The following is a 23981-nucleotide window of genomic DNA, read 5'->3' on the forward strand; positions in this document are numbered from 1 at the left end:
ATGGGTCATTGATTTGTCATTAGTGGTTGGTTGGATGGTGTTTGGACAGCTAAGGAAAAATGGGTTATGGATTTATCTAATAGCCTTGGGCCTCCATGTTTTAATTACCCATGTTCTCTGTGATTAGTCAGTCACGTTGCTAATGCTCAGGACATCCTGCTATGTGAAATCCTTGTTCTCCCCCCCCCCCACCTCTTTCTTTCTCCCCCTCTCCCTCCCTTTCTTTCTCCCTGTCTGTGTCCCTCTGTCTCTCTGTCTCTGTCATCTGTCCCTCTGTCTCTCTGTCTCTGTCATCCTCCCCCCTTCCCTTCCCCTCTCTTTCTCCCGCCAAAGCAGTTAAAGTAGAATGAAGAGTATTGGAATCATGATACTTCCAGGATAATGTTTTTTATTCCCTTTACTTTTACTGTCTGTGGTGTCTGCACAAGGAAACAGTCTAACCCCTTTCTTCGCTTCATAATTAGCTGCTTCTGCTTCAACCTTTCAAATCTATATCAACAACATCTCCAAGTCTTCATGAGCTATACCCTATGAAGGTTATTTTAGAGGTTATATGACAGATTACATATTTTTTCCTTGATAAAATGCTATTAGGTTTTGTATATATTATTTGAAAAGATAAAAGGATACATCTTTGAAAGAAGTGGGGTGAGATGGTATTTTAAAACTGAGGAAAAATATAATTGCAGTTTCAAAAATCATCTACATTCAACCCAGGCCTTTTTTGTCATTCTATTGTGGGATTCCTCTGTATCTGCTCAGATGTGGTCTCTGGATAGACCGGGTGACAAGGCAGAACCAGGGAGCAAAAAGCAGAGAGTCTAGACTTTGTCTTTCTGAAACCACCTTTTTCCTGGTTTCTAATAACACAGCCCATCTGCTTTTTTGTTTCACCTTCTTTTGTAGTTACTGCCCAAATCATATCTAATATTTGCAAGTTGATAATTTGTTGACCATAATAAGAGGGCCTCCTTTGATGATGCTCTATTGTTTATTAACTCTGTAACTTTTGACCAAGCCTTTTTTCCTCTCTGGACTTTAATTGTCTTCTCTGCAAATGGTCACATGAGTGGTGTTTGCCCTTCATTCTTGAAGAAGACCATGACATCAGGAAGGTGATGAAGACAAGCGCATGAATTGGATTTGAGCGAGGGGGCACTGTGCTAAGCTGCCAGCCTCACTTTCTCCTCCAGAGTCATCTGGGTTCAATGGCCAGATAGGAATCAGGATGACAGTCCTGATGCGAGGCTGTCAGGGTGAAGTGATTTGCCCAAGGTCATACCGCTAGTACGTGGCAAATGTCTGAGTCTGGATTTCAACTCAGGGCCTCCTGACTCCAGGGGTGGTGCTTTATACACTGTGCCATCTAGATGTCCCTAAGGTCATGTGGGTGGTAAATTTAAGGTAGAGCAGATTTTAAAACTCAGCTTTAGTGGCCCATTTCTGTCTGAGTTTGACACCACCAGCCTGGACATGTCTTAGCCTCAGTTAGCGGTTCTTAGCCTGGGGCCCACAGACCTTTCAGTCCATGACCAGATTTCAGGGGGTTGTGAATGTGCATGGGAAAAATATTTCTTTATTTCAACATAATTGATTCTCTTTGTGAGCCTCTGTGCATTTTAGGCATTGAAAAAATGTATTTCTAAGAAGGGGACCCCAAACTTCCCGGCACTATCAGAGTGGTCTGGGTACAAATGAGGTTAAGAACGTTTGGCCTAGATGATCTTGAATGTTCCTTCCAGTTCTACCATTCTGAAATTCTATGATTCTTAGGAGAAACCAATGTAAATAATTACCACTTCTTTGTAAGGTCTGCAAAAACCTTTTCCTCTCAACCACCCTTTGAGAAGGAGCAGATAAATATTATTATACCCATTTCATGGATGAGGAACCTGAGGGCAAATCTAATGGCCTTGCCAGGGGCCCTATAGACTGTATGCATCTAGGACAGGTTTGGATCCCAGATCTCTTGGTTCCACATCTTAAGCCTGTCTTAGCTCCCAAGCAATATTCTCCATGTTGTTTGTTTCCATGCCCCTGGAGCCAGGGGACAAAAGTGAATGAACTGGATAATTGGGAAATACAAAAAAACTTGATTTTAACCTCAAGGTGAGAAGACTCAAAGATGAATGGAGATTTAGTAGGCAGGAAGAATTTCTGTTGCATTGATTTGTACCCTCCAGCCTCATCCCACTTGTGGCTGTTTGAATCACTTGACAAGGAAAAGAAAACCCATCATTTGCCCAGGTTCCTTGGAGGGGCCTCACTGAAAGATGTCACACTGCATCCATTGGGGTTCCCACATTTCTTGAAGTCTGTTTTGCTCTGACTTGGTGGAGAGGTTTACCTGGATTCGAATCCCTCCTCAGATATGCTGTGTAATGGAGAGAGTCAGCTTTTTGGGGCCTCAGTAAATGAGGTTAACAATACATGAGACAGTGGTTTGCCAATTTAGTAGTAGGCTGTCCACAGCTTTCAATGGGGACTGGGCAGGGAAAGAATCTGGAGGTGAGTGTGGCCATCAGAAGCCCCCGAACCCACGAAAGTTTACTGAAAAGACCCAAGAAGGGACTTGCCTTCTTTTTTGGGTGATGGAAGGAAAGAGGCAGAATGGGGTTAATTGAGTGTTGCTATTGAGTTTTGGTTCAAATTATGCCTCTTCTATTTGCACTGAATATCTCGGAGCCTCAGTTTCTTTCTTTGAATAATGAGAGGGCTATACCAGGTGGTCTCTAATGTAGCTACCAGTTTTAATCCCAGGAGTCTGTGATCTTGGCCCAAAGGCAGAACTGGGAATCATGGGGCAAACACTTCCTCACAATCCAAGCTTTCCAAAATTGGAATGGGCAGGCGTGCTGTGACTCAGGCATGGTCACATTGGCCTATGTGAGCTTTGAGGTCCCTTCCCAACCTGGAGGGGGGGCTGTGAATCACACTTAGTGAGATCTGGCAGGAAATGTGATTTCCTGGGGATCCCAATGGGCTCCCAGAAGTTGATCCTCCCATGAGAAGTAGTTTCCCAGGCTGTCAGGATAGTCCCAGCCTTCTGAACCTGGCTTGTTCCCTGCCTCCCCACCCCCTCCTCCCACCTCTATCTTTCCCCATTCCCATTGGCACAGGCAGCACATCTGGCCTGAGGCTCCTGGGAGCAGAGGCAAAGGCTGAGAGCTGGGACTTGGGAACTGAGGGGGCTGGGAGTTGGAGGATTGAGCAGACTAGACTGAGCCAGAGTGCAGTGCTCTGCCATGGGTGTAGGGCTGGCTCCCATCTGCACCCTGCTCCTGGTTGCCTCCCAGGGAGGTAGTGATGCTGCCCACTGGGGACCCTCAGGGAGTCCTTACCATGGATTGCAAGGGGGTCCAGATCCCGGCAGTGGCCAGGGATCCCAGGAGGTCCAGGCCATCAGTAGTGGCTGGGGCTCCCTGGGCAATTCAGGCAGTGACAGGGACCTCAACAATGGCAATGACTGGGGTCTCCTAGGAAGCCCAGGCCCTTGCAGCGACAAGGGATCCCAAGAAGTCCAGACCAGCAGCACTGATTGGGGCCCCCTGGGCAAACTGGACAGCAACAGTAATGACAACAACTGGGGTCCCTCAGGTAGCCCCACTGATGCCAAGAGCTCCGGGATGACACAACCACTCTTCTTCTCTCTGGATTACCAGCATGTGCAGGTACCCTTTGAGATCACGCTGTGGATCATGCTGGCCTCACTGGCTAAGATTGGTGAGTTGAGAATCCCAGACTTGCTCAACCCTCTCTAGGCCCTCTCTGAGCACCACCCTGTCCTCTTAGGGAACAGTGACCAGGGAAGGTATCAGGGGACCGGACTGCAGTCCTGAGGGGTCACTGGGGCTTCTGGGAAAGGGACCAGAGGGCTCGACCCTGGGTTCAGTTAATGGCCTTTTGAATGACCTGCCTCCAACTCCTGGACAGCTCTTTGTATTTGTCTGATGGATGGGGAAATCAACCCCCCCCCACTCAGGCTTCTGGGAATATAATATAATAAATATAATATGATATAATATGGTATAATATGATATAATAGATAATATGCTCCTGCATCCAAGTTTCAATCTTTGGCATAGGGACACTCCCAAATTCTTATTTAGTTGATGATGATGATGATGATGTTTGTCCTTCATTATCAAAGATGATCATGACATTAGGGAGGTGACACCATGACAAGCACATGAATTGGATTTGAGTGAGGGGGGCCTGTGCTAATTCACCAGCCTCACTTTCTCCTCCAGAACCATCTGGGTCCAGTGGCCAGATAGGAATCAGGACAACTGGAGATGGTCATGGATGTGAGGCAATCCGGGTGAAGTGACTTGCCCAAGGTCACACAGCTAGTGAGTGTCTGAGGCTGGATTTGAATCCCAGTCCTCCTAACTCCAAGGCCATTACTCTATCCACTATATCACCTAGTTGTACCTCTTATTTAGTTGATACTCACCTGTATGTAGTGTTTTAGGTTTGTAGAGAGCTTTAAGCACATTATTTCATTTGATTCTTACAAGAACCCTGTGACATGAGGATCATCATTATTATTATTTTATAGCTGAGGAAACTGAGTAGCTATAGTAGAAAGAACACTGAACTTGAGTCATGGGGCCCAAGTTCTAAACTTCCCCTGCCACTTACAACCTGTGGGATCTTGGTTAGGTTTCTGGACCTCAGTTTCTTCAACTATAAAATGAGAGGGAATGAACTAACTGGGAACTAAAGCCTCCTCTAGCTGTAGAACTAGATCTAATATCCTGTCACAAAGATAGTTCACCCAGTAAAGTGCCCATCAGAGGCACTTTTGGATTCCACTTGGTTTCACACCAACCTAAGTCTATATGCAACCATGCCCATATGTACCACGGTCAAGAGTTTTATTAGCCAGGACTGTTTTTGATGTCTCTTAACAAGTGTCTTCTCTGGGCAATGTTCAAAACTGTCTTCTTAAGTCAGTTATTCAAAAACCTAACCAAACTAACCAGTGCTCAGTTTTTCAAAGTAACCAGGTTGAATAATGTGTGCAATGATTTTCACCCATAGCACCCCACCTCAGCAAAGAAGGAAGGGAACTTCATTTTGTCAATTGTATGGCCAATTTTATGTCAAAACATATTGGTGCAGCCTCATAAGAAGTTGGGCCTGGTGGGCCATCTCTTTGTAACCTTAGGTCTGAGTTTTCCATGTGGTGGTTACCCAGGAAATGTCAGCAGAATATGGAGAATATTGAATTGGAATTTTGTCCACTGTGGTCTTTCCTTCTGCTTCCCTTAATTGTGAGACAAAGAACATTCTATCTGCAAATGGCTCTAGTTCCCAGTTTGGTGAAAATGATTCTGATCTGCCACATAGGGCCTTTACTGAGAAGAAGCCCTTGCAAACGCTGCTGCTCCAGGAAGGGGACTTTTTGCTAACAGTCTGACCGAAGGCAAGATCATTCCAGTCTGTGAGCCTCACTTTTCTCATGTGTAGAACGAAACAGACTTGGTTCATGGTCCCTGCTCCGGGTGCCTCACTGCCAGGAGCTCAAGCAGATTAGGAATGCAAAGACCTTCGTAAAGGGAAAAGTGTTAAACCAGTTTGAGAGATTATTCTTAAGAAGCTTGGCACCTGGAGGTCTTTGTGGTTCCTGTCAAGTAATAATAATTTCTCAAAACTATATTGTGGTAATGTTCAGGCTTCATATGGGTCCCTTTGCTCCCTAGTTCAAAATTAAAACTCCAAAAATATTCCCGATGTTAATTACAAACCTAGGAGGACAATGAGCAGAATGCAAGGAGTCCATCTTCCTAGGAAGAGATAGCCAGAATTCAGATAATAATTGTTCAAAGATGATAATCTCTGTAGATCGGTTCCAGGTAGAGATATTGTACAATTTTCATGGTTAGGCTACCGAGGAGATTAATTATTTTCTCTCTTCTTTGTTTTTGCTTAAAAGACCAACTAATTCTCAGTCAAAGTGTGTTCAACTTGGATGGTTTCCCACCGATAGATTTTGACAGTAAATCCCAGAGAATAAAATTTCATGTCTAATCTATGTTTAATATGAGAGAATAATGCTTCATGTCTACTCTATATTTTTCTGTTATCTTAATGCCATATTCTTAAGGTTACAAGTTTTAGGGTTCACAGTTTTTAGTATTGTACACATTGGAAATGGTGATTTCAGGGCCTGGATGCTATTTCAGCATCAGAATTATATGCCTAGGAGGGATCTGGATGAAGTATCCATCCCTGAATCTCTGACCCAGTGCCAGAGATAGATCATCTGGCTGACCCATCCTTGGAGTGGCCTTAGAAAACTTCTCCAGGGGGAGGATCAGTAGGTCCCTTTTAGTTGCTTTGCAGCTGCCTGGGCCAAGATGGGTGGGCTGATTCTAAGACCTTGGCTTCTTGGATGATGTCCCACAGACCCAGTAAGTCCTCTACTAAAGGGCATCCAATGCTTCAGGGAGCATAAAAGAATTGGCAACCTTATGAGAGAGATAAAACAGACATCCCAGCATGTAGTGATAAGGCACCACATAAACAAGTACATGATTGGATATATGCCAAGGGAATGCCAAATAAGCAGTGTCTGGGCTCTGGGCAGGTCAAGAACTACTGCCAATGGCCTCCATATGAGATGCCTGCATTTCACGGGCTCAGTGGAGAAAAGGCTTGGAAGGATTACCTTTATTCTTATCATTCCAGAGCCCGTCAGAGCCAATGACAGAGGGGAGAAGTGGGGTGTAAAGGATGGACCAAGCATCAGAAGACTTAGATCCTAAGTCTGGTTCTGTAAACCAGCTGTGTGTTCTTGGGCAAGTCATTTCTCTTAATAAAAATTATCTCATATTCTAAATGGGGAGGGGTCCCTCCAAACCAACTGTTCTAAATAAAAATTGAATACCAATTTAGATTCTCACCTGAAGCATCAGTACTGGGCCTTTTCAGGTTATTGAGATCACACTGCCACTAAATTTCTTATCATTGTGATGACAGGACGTTTTGATAGAAATATTACTTGCTGATAAAAACATCATTTCATGTTTTAAAACGTCTATACCTAGTTAGGGAGAATTCAGTGGATACATATAAATAATCCTGCTGATGTTAACTGGATTGGGTTTATGAGTCAACACTGTTTCTGTCATAGAGGAAATATACCTTTGTTCGTGTCCCTGCATCTTAATTGTGTCATTACAAAACCGGCATATCAGAAAGTGAACCCATTTTTCCCCCATAAATCCTGAGGTTCAATGATGAACTATGGGATTGTAAAGAACTTCCATTCTGCTCTCCTATGTATAAAGTGATTCCAGGCCTGTTTTATAATGTGATTGACCCTAGGTTCTTCAAGGTTATGCCAGCAGTTCCTACCAGGCTAGAAGAATCTAGAATACCAATTGTCTGAGAGACGGTCTCTGGGTCTAAGAGCAGTATAGCTAAACTTGGAGAAGTTCATCAGCACGCTGCTGACATGGGGCCTTTTGGAACTCTTTCATGCATAAGATTCTAGAGGCATTGCAATCTGGATCAGTGGAAGGTTTCTATGCTGATGAAAACCACAAATTCTTTTTTTTTTTTTAGGTTTTTTGCAAGGCAATGGGGTTAAGTGGCTTGGCCAAGGCCACACGGCTAGGTAATTATTAAGTGTCTGAGTTCAAATTTGAACTCAGGTCCTCCTGACTCCAGGGCTGGTGCTCTATCCACTACGCCACCTAGCTGCCCCTTATACCACAAATTCTTGAAGTTTCCTTTAGAGAGGCAAGGTAGTTATTATGTATTGAGGTGCTGGCCTTGGAATCAGGAAGACCTGAGTTCAAATTTTACCCATGACACATTCCAGCTCTATGACCATGGACAAGTCATTTAATCCTTCAAGCAGCTCCCTAATATTGTTATAGAGAAGTTACCATTCTGCATCAGTGAAGGGAGTTTCACTTTGGGAGTTTATCACATCAGTGAAATCATAGGTGAGGGGGAGGGACAATGGATTTAAATCATATAGCATCAACTCTATTAGGGAAAGTAGCATAAATATTATTATCTCATATTTACATATGGGAAACTGAGGCTCAAAGAGGTTAAGTGACTTGCCCCCAAAGACCCATAACTGGAAAGTGGCAGAGCTGGGTTTCAAAAGTCTTCTGACTTGTCTCCAACTCGCACTGTGTCCAAAAAGAAGTTACTCAGAGTAGAGATGCCACATTCTGATCAGCCACACCATTCTTTTCTCTCTTCCAGGGTTTCACCTTTACAGCAAACTGCCCTCAGTTGTTCCAGAAAGCTGCTTGCTGATTTTTGTGGGACTTGTCATGGGTGGAATCTTTTATGGCTTAAATGACAAATCCCCACCCGTCATGGACAGTGATATATTCTTTCTCTACTTACTCCCCCCAATCGTCTTGGATGCTGGCTACTTCATGCCCAGTCGGCCCTTTTTTGAGAACATTGGCACCATCCTCCTGTATGCAGTTGTGGGTACATTGTGGAATGTGCTTGGTATCGGCCTTTCCCTCTATGGCATCTGCCAGGTAGAATACTTCAGCCTGGGTGATGTCTCCTTGCTCCATAACCTCTGGTTTGGGACTCTGATCGCTGCCGTGGATCCTGTGGCAGTGCTCTCGGTCTTTGCGGAGATGCATGTGAATGAGAAGCTTCATATTTTAGTTTTTGGAGAATCTCTCCTCAATGATGCTGTGATTGTTGTAAGTATTGCCACCTGCCTGGGGTGTCTTGGTGCTGAACTAGATCTACCTCATAATGGATGAGGTCTCTCCTTTAAAGGGAACCAGGGAATTGTGAAAGCTGGATTCAGTCCACCAGTGGCTAAGTGACACCCAGCAATGAAATTCACAGAGAAATAGTGGCACAATAAATACTGAATGATTTCAGAGGGGAGAATCATGAACAACAAGGGCAAAGCTTGACTTATAAATGTCTGATGAAACTTTGAGTTTTGGGGGAAGTACTGAATAAGATTTGCTGACATTTATATAGTACTTTAAGAGTTTTTCAAAGCAATTGCTATGGATTATCTCATTTGTGGGTCATTGTGAAGACACTGAGGCTCTGAAAGATTACATGACTTACCCGGGGTCACACATCATATATACTATCTGCTCTGGACTCCATCCAGTATTCTATTCACTATACTATGCTATCTTTCTGGTCAGGGCTGGATCCAGTTGAATGACTTGGGCTGTCATTTTGACCTTTCCTAATGACATTTCTTTAAACCCTTTCTCTTCCAGGTGCTCTATAAATTATTTCAGTCTTTTAGTGAAATGCCATCTATCACCACCTTGGACCTTTTGGCTGGGATAGGAAAGTTCTTTGTGGTTGGAATTGGAGGAGTCTTCATCGGTCTTCTGTTTGGAATGGTCGCTGCCTTTACCACACGTTTTACCAAGGCCACCCGTGTCATTGAGCCCCTCTTTGTCTTCTTGTATAGCTACCTCTCCTACCTCAGCGCAGAAATGTTTCACCTCTCTGGGATTGTGGCGTAAGTACCCCAGAGACCCTTGATGGCCCAGGGAGGCCTTGGATTTAAGATTTTGTGCTTGGTTCTGTCCAGCAAACTCAGGAAGTGCTTTGGTGAAGTATGTAAGGTGGAAAGAACAGCACCTCTCTCTACCTAGCCATGGCACCTGGGGCAAACTCTTCTTTTTCAGGACCTTTGTTTCTTCATGTGTATAATGGAGATGAAACCAGTTCTATTAACTTCACATGAATGATATGAGGCCCAGATGTGATAATGGAAAGAAAAATGCTTTGTAACCACAAAGAGTTCTCTAAAAAATTGAATTAATTAATTAATTTTAAGCAAACATTTGTTTTCTTTCCATTCTACTCCATTAAATCCCAACCCACTGAGCCAACAAAAACAACAGCAAACTCTTTTAACATAGACATGGTTCAACAAAGCAAATTCCTGTGTTGACCATATTCAAAACAACTCGTATTTCCTTCTTTCCCCTGAGTTCATCACCTTTCTAGCGGGAAGTGAATAATATGCTTTATTTTCAATCTTCAGGAATCACAGTTTATTACTGCAGTTATTGTCCAGGACCCCAAACTTTCTGAATTGTTTTTCTTTGTAGTGTTGCCATTGTTTTTCTAATTCTGCACATCTCACTCTCTGTCAGTTCAGAGATGTCTTCCCAGTTTCCTCTGAAGCTGTCCACTTTGTCATTTCTATTACATTCATATATAATAATTTGTGTTGCTGGGCCCCAATTAATGGACACCACCTTCATTTCTAGTTTTGTGCCACTGTGAAAAGGAAAGCTCTAGAAATGTGAAATGGTAGTACATTGTGGATGAAGAAAACCTTTCTTTTCATCCCCTCAAGGATTCCCTGGCCAGCCTTAAAGACTCTCTTGATCATTGAGGCATCACCAGCTGGATGGTGGCCCCAAACACTGGTGTCTTGGAGAAGTTTGGAGCTGGGGCTGATGACATTTGCCCTTCCCTTCAACCTCCCTCCAAACAACCCTGGAATCCAAGGGGTTCAGCAGCTTTCTTCAGGGCTCCTTTATTAGTATATATTGAAAACATTCCCTGTTGTATATATCTAGAACATGCCAATTTTGGACCCATTTATGGTGGAAGACAAAACATCCCCTCATATATTATGTCCTTAATCTAGAAATACTTATGATAAGGAGTGGCATGGGATATTTCAAGAACCTTGACATGGATTCTTATTCAGGAAACCATTGTTTCACTATATAGTAATAGATTGCTATTTCTTAGACCAAACTTTAGGACAACCCAGCATAGTGGATAGAGGGATGGCCTTGGAGTCAGGAAGAACTGAGTTCAAAGCCCAGCTCTAACATATGCTAATTGTATGAACCTGGACAAATCACTGAATCTCAAAGTGCATTAGGTAGCTCTCTATGTCTAAGTTGCAGAATAATTACTGATCTGTTTTGGTGAAAATAATTTCAATCTTGAGAATCCCTTGTGTTGATGAAATTTCGGGTCTGGACCCCAAATGAACAGATAAAAGAGAATAGCTGAGAAGATGGAGTTAATGTAATTAATAGGTATATTTTGCTTTGAGAAACATCTTGATAAAGTTGAGAGGGAGCTAGCCCTGATGTCAGGAGTCTTGTCTCTGATGTTTTCTGACTTGTGTGACTGTGGACATATAATGTCCCCTAAGTGATTCTTCTTTTTTAACTTTAAAATTTTGTTTATTTTTCCAATAAATGCAAAGGTAGTTTTCTACATGATTTATCCTTTTGCAAGCTTTTGAGTTCCACATCTTTCTACTGCCCTCCCCTCCATCTCCCCTCCCCATGGCAACAAACATTCTGATACAGGTTGTACAGGTGCAACCATGTTTAACATTTCCATATCAGTGGTGTTGTGAAAGAGAAATTAGAATGAAGGGGGAAAAACCATGAGAAAGGAAGAAAAAACATAAAAGCAATTTTAAAAAGTGAACATAGTATATATTGTATATATTGCTCTGTATTCAGACTCCATAGATATTTTTTCTCTAGATGTGGAAGGCATTTTCTATAACAGATCTCTCAGAATTTCCCAGGTGATTCTTTGCAATTAGAAGTTTCAGGGTAAGTCTTGGTGATTTGTATTAATGAAGGGAATGTCTACACAGGGAGTCCCAATCACAAGGCCATACCAAAACCACCACCCCAAACCCAGAAAACTCTTCAATTTGCCTTGAGGTCATGCAATATATTTTCCTCTTCATCTGGTGGGCATTGAAATAATAGTTATAATGACAGCAACAATGATAATTATCTTCTGTTTAGTATCTGCTAAATATTTACTTGGTAGACTAAAGGAAATGGATATTACTCTGTTTGAATTTGGATTTTAGAGCTGGCATCCCATTCTTTGTATGTTATTAAAATGAGAACATACCCCTTCCCCAATGTACTCAGGTCAGGGTTTCCAAAAGCTTCAGAAGACAAAGGATGGATTACCGTTGAGTTCCAGAGCACTAATGTCAGTTGACTTTCTTAGTAATTTGAAGCTTTAAAGGGATTCAACTTGAAATACTAAATTCCACAGAGCAGTAGTTGGAATTGGTTTGTTTTAACTGCATGTTGGCTTGACTAAGCTCAAGGATTCTATTCTGAGCCTGGAAAATTGTCTTCTGTCTTGGCAAGGGGATGAGTTCCATGATTTCCATCGCCCCTGATTTCCCAGTCAATATTAGCTTTTTTTCAGAGAGGCAGAGAGAGCCAACCCGATTGCCCATTGGTTTCCTCTGACATTTTACATTGAGGAAGCCTTGTTCTTTGGAAGTCGACATACAGTTTTTTCAGCTCTGTCCTCAGCCCATGGGGAGTCACATCGAGGAGATGTATGGGACTGAGCCCATCTTTAGCTTCTTGTTCTCAACTCAGGCCACTTACCTTTCTTTTGAATTTGCTAGTTTTCTCTCTTTTCTTTAATTTTGCCAGCTTGAAACTTTAATTGGATAATCTACTAATTAGATAATCTGATCTCTTTATAGCCCAAGTAGCAGGAAGGATTTGCACTATCCTCTCTCCCAAGCATATTTTATCTGAGATTTAGATTCTTCTCAGATTCCCTAAACAATTCCAACTTTAGACAAACCTCTTTGAACTGCCTTTTATAAGCAAAGTGGCAGACTGTTGGTGAGTTGGGAGAGAGCAAGTCCAGTGAAGTGGTGGGGCAGCAGGCAGACTTCTGGGGCTCATCAGCTGAGTGTGGGGTAGGGCAGGGGAGTCAACATGATTGTGAAGGTGAGGACAGAGAAGACATTGTACCTAGGGTAACCCTTACAGAGTCCAGGGGAAGATATTTTAGGATAGGGAAGACCAGAAAATGTTTATAGGGAAAGAGAAAAGGACAAGTGGGGAAGGAGAGCTGGTAGATGCAGTAGAGAGAGGTAGAGGAAATCAGCAGAAAGGTACAATGAAAGGAGGGAAGGTGGTGAAGAGATCCCAGAAAATTTGGAGATAGAGGGTAGAGAAGCAGCTAGAGCTCATCTCAGATGGTAAAAGAGGAGGTGAGTTAATTTGCAGAGATGAAAGGATAGGACTGAGCTTTGGAGCCTGAAGAGGAGAGTATAAACAGGAATAGTTTTTATGGTGAAAGAGAGAATCAGGTAGAGATATCAAAAACTTTCTGAGTAATTCTGAGATTCCTGCTAATGTTAACCTAGAATGAATTTATGATGTGGTCCATCAGCCGAGTATCACCTTTATTCTTTAGATAGGTAGCCTAGGAGGCAGGAGGAGTGGGGTCAGGAGCAGAGAAACCCATTGACAGGTTTTGCCCCAGACTAGAGGTGGTCTGTAGGCTAAACATGGTGAAAAGTCAAGGAGTTGAGGGATTCTGGGGTGTTGGCAAGTTGTTGAACTAGTTGATTTCAGGGTTTGAGTTGGATCAGAGTTGGTGGACAAGTAAAAACAGAATGTGCCAGACAGACTGAGGAAGGAGAGATAAATTAGCAGAAGGAAGGATCACCCAGTTTGAGAATAGGAAAGGTTTCAAGTGATCATCTGGCCCACTAGGTTGCCAAAGAGAAAACTTTGCAGTAGCATCCCCAACATGTGATCATCTAGCCCTCACTTAACACTTTCCAGTGATGGACGAAGCCCTCTCCTCCCAGGCAACCCATTCCCCTTTGGGACAATTCTCCTTAGGGAGTTTTCTCTGGCATCAGGCTGAGCTCTGCCTCTCTGCATAGCAAGGTTGGGCATCTTTCCCTAGGGCTTCCTCTCAAAAGAACCAGCTTCTGCAAAAAAGGACTCCTGATCACCTTCCTGTAAAGACAAACATTTGAGCTTTTAATTTTTGGACTTTTGCTGAGATCCTGATCACTAATATGATGAGCCTGCACATCCCATTCTACTCTCTAGTTGATGTTAGCATATCATCGGAGGTTGTAAAACTACTTCTTTCCTCTGGCAAACTAGATTTCATTGTATTATCTCTTCAATAGGTGGAACTTTCTCCTTGTTGGGATAAAACAAAATGGGTGTTCTAGAAGACAGGTGCTGTGTGGAATGGTAAAATATAAACCTGCTCCTTTTTTTTAGGTTCTTGCAAGGCAAATGGGGTTAAGTGGCTTGCCCAAGGCCACACAGCTAGATAATTATTAAGTGTCTGAGACTGGATTTGAACCCAGATACTCCTGACTCCAAGGCCGGTGCTTTATCCACTATACCACCTAGCCTCCCCAACCTGCTCCTTTCTTATGAAGGAAAATGGTACAACAGATCTCCTGACAAATGTCTTAAAAACATTAAACATGTATTCATTTTGTAGGAGAGACCCAGCAATAGGTTCTGACTTTGCATGCATTCCTCTTTGACTTATAAACCTTTTTCATTAAGGGATGTAGCTCAGAAAGTCACTGTACATTTTATTTTAATGCCATCATCATGCCATCTCTCATAAAGCCCTTAAACCCCAGACAAGTGTGTAGTTTTCTTGGTGGTGATCCACACATCAGAAACTGTGCTGAACTCTTTCAAAGCTGCCCCTCAAAAGAGCCAGCTGCTGTAAGAATGACTGCTACTAACTAGCCTTGCTATAATGAGACAGCTCCACTAGGAGAACTGGGGCCTGTTTTTGCTCTGTAGCTGTTAGTACTTGGATGCTAGGCCCACAGTCACACCTCTGTTTCTCTTAGGTATCCAGGTACCATTACTATGAATTAAAAGCTCTCTTAAACATTTTCTGTCTATTTTTATTGCATCTCACTCTCTTTTTTATGTCTAAGGCTAGATTTCCATATAGAAATCAATGAACTTAAAAATAACTATCTTACTTTGCTATCTTAGCATATTATCTAGTTATAGCTAAAAGGGACTTCTAGAACTCATCTAAACTACTCTACAGTTTTCTAGATGAGGAAGCTGGGACTTGGAAGGGTTCAATGACTTTGTCAAGGTAGTCAGTCATACAGTCCGGAAGCCAGAGAGCTTGATTGGCCTCAGACCTTTGGCTCTATTAGCAACATTCTTTCCCCTGCACCATGCATTCATTCTTTTGAGCCCAGCAGCACAAATTTATCTTCCCCAAGTTTGCAACCAGGCTGCCTGTTATTCACAGAGTCATTTCAATGGATTGGCCCATTTCTGCATTCCTCCTATTAGTCTTGGTTTGAGAGTGGCGTCTGTTAATTAACTCTGCTTGGGTCTGATAGTTCTTGATCCGACTTTCCAGGCTCTTGGAAAATAGCAGCCATTGTAATTAAATGTTAGGTTAATGCCATTTCTTGGCAGAGGAAGCAGGAGAACAACTTGTCTTGCCTTGCGTCATTCTCAGTGCAGAGAAAGAAGGTTGCTGTTGGCTTGTTTTCCAGGTGTAAGTGGACATTGCCCAATGTCCTCAACTGCCATTCTTTGGCAGTATTGTTACTGAGTGCCACCAGACCCTTATGACCCTCAGACCACAAATGGCAGGCAAGATGCTCATATGTGTTGGTGAAAGGAATTCTCCTACACTGTTGAAATCATAGAACTGGACAAAAATAATGTAATCAATAATTCAGCACAACATCAAAAAACCTTGATGTCATATAATTTGGCTGATTGCTGAGTAGCAAACCTATTGGTGTCATGTTCAAATGAATTGTCCTTTAGAACACTGTTTCCCTGAATGTTACTTCCTGTAGTTGGCTGTTTTTGAATATAATTGAACTTGCCCTGGAATCCAGTAGCAAAGCCCAGCTATATCCTCTGCTAATCTCACATGACTGCTGTCCTATGGCCTGAAGGCCACTGCTAGACATCACTGCAACTTTCTATGTAAAATAAAGATTGAACTAGCCCTTTTCTCTTGCAGCGGAAAGCTCAAAGACCTTTTGCTATAGCCCTTTAAGAAAAACAGATCCTTTAATAGTTAACTATTGGACAAGGGTGAGCAACTCTTAGATTTTCACTTCCAAATGGAAAGCCTGTCTGTTCTTTAGGAGAGCCTTATCAGTAAAAAGTGCTTCCCCTTCAAAAGGAGATTCCTTCTTCCAGAGGCCAAGTATTTCAGGGTATAGAACAACCATCATTAGCTAATATCAGAAGGTATATATAATATATATATACACATATACCTTCTGATATTAGCTAATGATGGTGTGTTTGTGTGTGTGTGTGTGTGTGTGTGTGTGTGTGTGTGTGTGTGTATTTAAGGCAATGGGGTCAAGTGACTTGCCCAAGGTCACACTGCTAGATAATTATTAAATGTCTGAGGCCAGATTTAAACTCAGGTCCTCCTGACTCCAGGGCTGGTGCTCTATCCACTGTGCCACCTAGCTGCTCTTAGTATAAATATTCTTTTTTAGGATTTTGCAAGGCAAATGGGGTTAAGTGGCTTGCCCAAGGCCACACAGCTAGGTAATTATTAAATGTTTGAGTCTGGATTTGAACCCAGGTACTCCCGACTCCAGGGCCGGTGCTTTATCCACTGCGCCACCTAGCTGCCCCTATAAATATTTTTTAACCTTGACTTCATGAGTATAGGATCTGTCAGAAACCCTATCCTGACATTAAAAATAATTTTGCTTAATTTCTGATTAATTTCCTTATGGGAATCCTGTGCCCCCAAAGCCCAAAGGGGCTATGCCAAAAAATCCCCCAGACTTCTGGGGGGGTCTGAGCCACTTTAGTCATTTTGTGTGGGTCCAAGATGCTTTGTGACTGTCATCCAAGCATAAAAATCAAGACCAAAGGGCAAAGTCATTTCTTCTTTAAGCTGAGTCACATATCTGTCTTTGACTTGTTCCTATGGCCAACTGTTAGCTGCTCTGCAGGAGTTAAGAGAGTAGTTAGTTTCAGAAAGAAAGGATGGTCTATATTGGCTGGTGCTGTGGAAAAATCTAATAAGTAGGAAAGTGCTGAATTTTCTGTGCTATGGATTTTCTTACCATTCAACTTGTTTAAAAACTGAGATTCCTTTTTAGGGGGCAGGATATTGTTTGAAATTTTTATTATGTGACCTTTGTGGTATATTAAGGCATTTTTCCTTGAGGTATGAATCTTTGAGTGAGTCAATAAATATGCCACTTAAAATTTCAAGGTTTCTAATTTCATTTCTGAGTTGTACATTGAACTGGGAAAGAGCCAACTCTTTAGTTTATAATGACAGTCACACAGTTTTTCTGACTTGTGGAGAGGACCCTTCATGGGATTGAAATCCCATCTGTTTATTTCCTAGCTGTATGATCCTGGGTAAGTCACCCAATCTCTTTTCTCCTCTTGATCTGTAAAATGAGAAGGTTGGGTTCAATGACCTTGAAGATTGTTTCTAACTCTAAATCTATGCTCTGCTAATTTTATAATCCAAAAGAGTGATACCCATCAGCCGCAAACCGTGTATGTTTGGCCAATACAGTGTCAATGGTAGAGTCTGGTAGGTGGGAGGGGGACATTCTTTGTGAAAAGTCCATTACAGGTTTGTGGATGTTTGTGTATCCATTTTAAAGGGACCTGTTTTCTATCCTGTAGATGTGGCATCCTCTTCTTAGTCTTTCAGCTGGCAGCATTGTTTTGCCTATCTTTAGCTTTGAGATAAGAGGTGTTTGTTTAGTTTCTAATCTAATTAGATTCCCTCAATTCTAAATTTATCAGAAATGAGCAATCACTCTAGACCTTTCCCATTTGTATCTCCCTTATGCTAAGCACTCTTGTTATATGATTGGGACTCGGTGAATATCTGGGGAATTGAATAGGATTGGAAGAGAGGGGCCAAAGGCACTGCTCATCATTTCACAGTAGCAGGACAGTTTTCTTTTCAATACCACTGCCTTAGTTTTCTTTTCCAAATGTTGTATCTCTGGAACTTTGGAGCCAGCTATCTGCCTTGGCCCTGATATGTGAGTAAATGATTGCCCTGAAGTGACTTGGTCTCTGGCCCCAAATTTAAAGAATGGGAAAGTTGACAAAGAAAATTTAGAGTGAATTGTCAGGATCCTTCTTTAGCATTTCCTATGCCCTGGAGTGGAATTCAGTGGAAATGTGCAGAATGAACAAATGAGAGGAGGGCATCATGGTCTTATTGGTACAAATGTTTCATTTGTGGAATTCAAGATAACAGATGAGCCAAGATCAGAGGGAGGTCATGGTTTTCCAAAACTATGACTTTGGTGGGGGGGGGGGCTTTTCCCCAAAGACATTTCTACAAACAGCTCTGAAGAAAATGGATCCATGGTATGAGAAGAAGAGGGAGCTAGTGATCTCTGGAGTCCTTTGGGTCTGAAATGTCCTGATTTTGATAGCATTCTGTGTGTAGCATTCAAAGGGGAAGGTGGGGGGAGTTTGCCATGGTGTACTAATGAGTCTGTTGCAAACTTGACCTTCTAGGTTAGACTCTAATCATTAATACACTCCTATCCTCATACTTTAATCAATACTTGAACCTTTACAGAAAGTACAAGGTCAGGTCTTAAATATCATTAGCCACCTTGTTGACCTTATCAGGAGTTACACATAGAAGAAATTGAAAAAATAATGCAAGCAAGGGCATCTCGAAGAAGAGAGAAAACGGGTGTTTAGGTATCAGGGATGCTTTGTGTAACTTTCCCGTTCAGCAGCTCAGTGTATCTGTGATCCCTTTAACACTCCACTGGTACCTACTGTGAGCCACCCACTTCTCATTCTGACTGACTTGCATCCATACTCTTCCAAAGCTCCTCCATGAAAGAGTCAGCTTACAGCTTGGAGGACTTGAGAAAATCTTTCTTTCTTGTTTTTAGATTTTTGCAAGGCAATGGGGTTAAGTGACTTGCCCAAGGTTACACAGCTAGGTAATTATGAAGTGTCTGAGGTTGGATTTGGACTCAGGTCCTCCTGACTCCAGGGCCAGTGCTCTATCCACTATGCAACCTAGTTGCCCCAACTTGAGAAATGTTAAGCACCCAGGTCATCTATGTGTTAACTCTCTCTCATGTCCCATGACGAATCCATCTCATTCTGTAACCCTTCATTTTGTCTCTACTCATGTTCCTTCTGCCACTTTTTGAGTAGAGGTCATCATTGGATGTAAGCTGCGACTTATGGCCCCATATCATGCTGTTTTCCATTGCATTTTGAGAGGATTTTTTATTTTATTATTCTTATGTGACATTGTTAGCATGGGAGTTGATAAAGAATTATACCTATTATAAATAGAATATATTCTGGCAGTGTGGTAGAAATCAAACAGACTTTGGAAATAGTTTCTCTCCTAAAAGAAACTTTTTACACTTCAAGATCATTGAGTCAAACCCTAGACCTTTACTGTTTAAAAACTTGAAACCCAGGAAAGTGAAGGGGACTGCCCAGTGTTGCAAAAGGGCTAAGTGGCAGAGCCAGAATTCAAATTTAGGTCCTTAGACTCCAGATCAAGCATTCTGCTAGAAAGAAATTAGGGAATCTTGAGAGCTAATCTGTTAGGTTAACCACATATGTCCTTATTGGTTAAAGAATCAATTATTCAAGAAGAATCAAAGGGCAAAAGTTTAAATGAGCACTACACACTTTGAAATTGGCCTTGGATGTGGCGTACCAAGAGACTAAAAGGTGTGGCAGGAAGAAATGTCTGGTTTTACATAGAAATGGGAGTACATTCCAGGTTCATGAACATTCATTAATCATTTAATTTCTGTGTTAATACTTTCATCTATCCTTCTCCTCCCCTCATCTTGGTGTGTCCTTGGGGGCCAAAGAAAGGCATTACAAGATGTAAATGCTTTTATTTAGCTTTTGGAGCACAAAGGAATTTTCCCTTATTTGTAAAAATTCTAATATTTGAGCTTCATGTTTTGGAGTATATGATATTAGAACTGAACACTATGACTCCTTTAAAAAAATTTTATTTTTTTTTTATCACTGTAACTTCCCAATTATTTCTCCCTCTTTGTATGGGAACAGTTAAGAAAAAAGCAGCCACATTGCCCATGACTAACAGTGCATGTCTCATTCTTCACCTTTCATCCACCATCTCTTTACCAAAATGACAAAAGTGGGTTTCATTTTTAGTCCCTCTGAAGTGAGTCAACATCGTTTATTACATCAATCTAAGTTCTAATATCTTTTTAAATAGCATTTTATTGTTTTAGTTACATGTAAAGACAAGTTTTAGCATTCATTTAAAATTTTTGGGTTCCAATTTTTTCCCTACTTCCCTCACCTTCATCCCTAAGATGGCAATCAATTGGGTATAGGTTATATATGTACAATCATGTAAAATATATTTATATATTAGTCATGTATGGAAAGAAGAAACTGACCAAAAGAAAAAACACACAAACAAGTGAAAATAGTACATTTTGATCTGCATTCAGACTCCTTCAGTTCTTTCTCTGGATGTAGATAACTTTTTCTTCACGAGACTTTTGTAATTGTCTTAGATCATTATATTGCTGGGAATAGCTAAGTCATTCAGAGCTAATCATCATACAATATTACAGTTGCTGTAAATAGTTTTATTCTGTATCTCCTCATTTCATTTTGCATCAGTTCCTGTAAGTCTTTCTAGTATTTTTGGAAACCATCCTGCCAATCATTTCTTATAGCACAATAATATTGTATAACAATCATATACCAAAACTTGTTCAACCACTCCCCAGTTGATGGGCATCCCCCAATTTCCCCGTCTTTGTCATCACTTAAAGAACTACTATAAATATTTTTATATAAATAGGTCCTTTTCCTTTTTTAAAAAAATCTCTTTAACTATAGACTTAGTAATGCTGGATCAAAGGATATACACAGTTTGATTTGTTCTTTGTTCTTTGGGTATAGTTCCAAATTGCTCTTCACAAGGTTTAGATCAGTTCACAACTCCACTAACAATGCATTAGTGTCCCATGAATTCTGATATGTCTAAGCATTGTTTTCATTTATCTTATTTCATTTACTATGTATATTGTTCTTCTGGTTCTGTTCTGCTTTCTTCAATCTGCACAGCTCATTTATATTTTCCCCAAATTTTTGAGTCCATCAAATTGGCTTTTTTTTCTCATGGCACAATGATGTTTCTTTAAAATTTTTTAATGTATTTTGTTAAATATTTCCCCATTTTATGTATAAGAATTTTAAACAATCATTTAAAGAACTTTTGAATTTCAAATTCATTCCTTACCTACCCTCCCTGTCACGGAAAAGGCAAGCACATTGATTTTGATTATATGTGTGAGATCATATCAAATATAGGTCCCTATTACCAATGTTGTAAAAGAAACACAAACAAAATAAAGCAATAAAAATAAAGTAAAAAAGTATGTTTCTATCTGCAATCAGAGTTGATCAGTTCTCTCTCTGGAGGTAGATAACATTTTTCATCACAGAATAGTTTTAGATCATTGTCTTGATTACAGTAGCTAAGTCTTTCACATTTGAGCATTCTTATAATATGGCTGTGACTGCATACAGAGTTCTCCTGGCTCTGCCAACTTCAATTTGTATCATTCCACACGTCTTTCTTGGTTTTTCTGAAAGCATCCTCCTCATCATTTGTTATAGCACAGTTGTATTCTATTATATTCATATACCACCAAGCCATTCCTCAACGGATAGGCATCCCTACAATTTTCAATTCTTTTCCACCACAAAAAGAACTGCTAAAATGTTTTTATACACAGAGATCCTTTCCCCACTTTCTTTGATCCTTTCAGGATACAGACCTAGTGATGGTGCTGCTGGATCAAAGGATATGCAGTTTTGGAGCCCTTTGGCACATTTCCAAAATGCTTTCCAGAATGGTTGGACTAAGTTCACAACTCCACTAATAGTACATTAGTGTCCCAATTTTTCATATATCCTCCAGCATTTCCCATTTTTCTTTTCTGTCATGTTAGCCAGTCTTATAGGTGTGAGTTGTATCTCAGAATTGATTTAATTTGCATTTCTCTAAGAAGCAGTGATTTAGTGCATTTTTTCCTGTGACCATGGATAGCTTTGATTTTTTTTTTTCTGAAAGCTCTTTTTGACAGATAATGCTTGCTGATGTTTTAGATATATACTGCTTATCATTTTAAGGAAAGTTCCATCGATTCCCTATTTTCTAGTATTTTTTTTAAATAGAAATGGGTACTGTGTTTTTGTTAACAATTATCCTTTGGGGGTGGCTAGGTGGTACACTGGCCCTGGAGTCAGGAGTACCTGGGTTCAAATCCTGTTTCAGACACTTTATAATTACCTAGCCATGTGGCCTTGGGCAAGTCACTTAACCCCATTGCCTTGCAAAAACCTAAATATATATATATATATATATATATATATATATAATATTTAAGAATTATCCTTTGACCATTTATCAACTGAAAAATAGTTCCTTTTTAAAAAAAAACAAATTTGACTCAGTGATGTGTGTCTGTGTGTGTGTGTGTGTGTGTGTGTGTGTGTGTGTGTATTTGAGGTAGGTAGGTTCCCATTTTATATTGTCTTTATTTATATTCAATGGAATTTTTCTTTTTATTTCTTCCTGCTAGGTATTGTTGGTAACGCATAGAAATGCTGAACATTTACGTTGATTTATTTTGTATACTGAAACTTTGCTAAAGTTGTTAATTATTTCACTGACTCTTTTCAGTTGATTCTCTAGAATTCTCCAAGTATACAATCATATCATCTGTATAGAGTGATAGTTTTGTTTCTTCTTCATTGCCTATTCTAACTCCTTTGATTTCTTTTTTCTTCTCATTGCTATGGGTAACATTTTTTAAAATTTAAGGCAATGGGGTTAAGTGACTTGCCCAAGGTCTCATAGCTAGGTAATTATTAAGCTTCTGAGGTCAAATTTGAATTCAGGTCCTCCTGACTCCGGGGTCTGTTCTCTATCCACCACACCACCTAGCTGCCCCTAACATTTCTAATACAATTTTAGATAATAATGGTGATAGTGGGCTTTGTTGCTTCACCCCTACTTAGTCCCCCACTGGTTGTACAATTTTATTGCATTTCTATACCACAGTTTATTCAGCTGAAAGACACCACTTTATTTCTAGTTCTTAATTCCCACAGAGAGTACCCCCTATAACTATTTTGCTTTACATGGGTCATTTTACTCTGTTGTTATCTTTCAGCTCTATGCTCAGTGGTGGTATTGCTGGGTCAGAGGGTGTGGAGAGTTTCAACACTCTTCTGATCCAAGCAATGTATCTTGCCTTGTACATCAGGAAGATCAGTCATCTTTTTCTGCTGCTTAAATTTGACCTTCAGACTTGACTTCTACCAGGTTAGGGACCTATATGGTACTGTCATTTTTCAGGGTTTGTTGGGACTCCACAGCTAGGAGATCATTCAAAGAACCATGGAAGAGTTCAGGCTTTTTTGTAACCTAGGGGAGGTACCATTTCTTGTTGTTTCCTTGCATGAAGTTGTAAGGGTCATTTCTTTCATTTGCCTATTGTTATTTGTTCCACCAGGTGGAGTTCATCATTTCTTTTTTTTAACTGGATTGGTTAAATTGGTTGTGATTCTTTTAAGAATTACAACCTGAAGCAGTGACAAGATCTTTATTTTTTTTGTCAGAGAGTTAGCTTCTTTAGGTACTAGCATTTTAAGAGGATCTAGGCCCTAAAGGGGTTTTAGGAGTTCCTCTTATCTGAATTCCTCTGCAAGATAAATTGCATAATAAAATAGCTGCTCTTTTGGGCTATAGTATACAGCTATACAGTAAGGGTCAGATATAGTACAGGTACTGAGGTCTTTCTCATTTTACCCTGTCTTTTTTTCACTATACCCTGCAGTTTCATGATGAACTTTTTGGTCCTCATGTTCTCTCACACAAGTATTTTTCAGATGGATTTTATAATTTCCAGGTCAGCTCAAAATTAGAAGAGGCCAGATCAGTGTAAAGACAAATATTTTATACTCTCCTCACCCCTTCTTCAAACTTGTAGAGTGATGGAGTTACATGTAAATGGAAACTGAACTGCTAAGAGCTTGTGAATAGGTCCAGGGTCTAGAATAGTGGAGGGGTATTTATTGGACCATGGCTTACTTTTGAGTGATAATATGTAGGGGAGTTTGTGGACCTTTGACCTTTTTGACCTT

At 40.8% G+C, this 23981-nt stretch overlaps 1 protein-coding gene across 11 annotated transcripts in view; it reads left to right on the top strand.

Annotated features, from left to right (window-relative positions):
* Window positions 1-3135: 3135 nt before the first annotated feature.
* The window catches only part of LOC141500160 (sodium/hydrogen exchanger 2-like), a 105738-nt gene continuing 84892 nt past the window's right edge, over window positions 3136-23981 (top strand). For 7 of the 11 annotated variants that reach the window (XR_012471847.1, XR_012471848.1, XR_012471851.1 and 4 more), the window contains exons 1-3: window positions 3148-3723; window positions 8233-8696; window positions 9243-9493. Coding sequence is in view for 3 of the 11 variants with exons in the window: in XM_074203116.1 (XP_074059217.1) it covers window positions 3246-3723; window positions 8233-8696; window positions 9243-9493 (1193 nt within the window). In the remaining 8 variants the exon portion in view is untranslated. Of the gene's footprint in view, window positions 3724-8232; window positions 8697-9242; window positions 9494-23981 lie in introns of all 11 variants that reach the window. The other 4 variants (XR_012471846.1, XM_074203113.1, XM_074203114.1 and 1 more) reach the window with 2 other exon arrangements.

Source organism: Macrotis lagotis, chromosome X, assembly GCF_037893015.1.
Source record: "Macrotis lagotis isolate mMagLag1 chromosome X, bilby.v1.9.chrom.fasta, whole genome shotgun sequence".
NCBI lineage: Eukaryota > Metazoa > Chordata > Mammalia > Peramelemorphia > Peramelidae > Macrotis > Macrotis lagotis.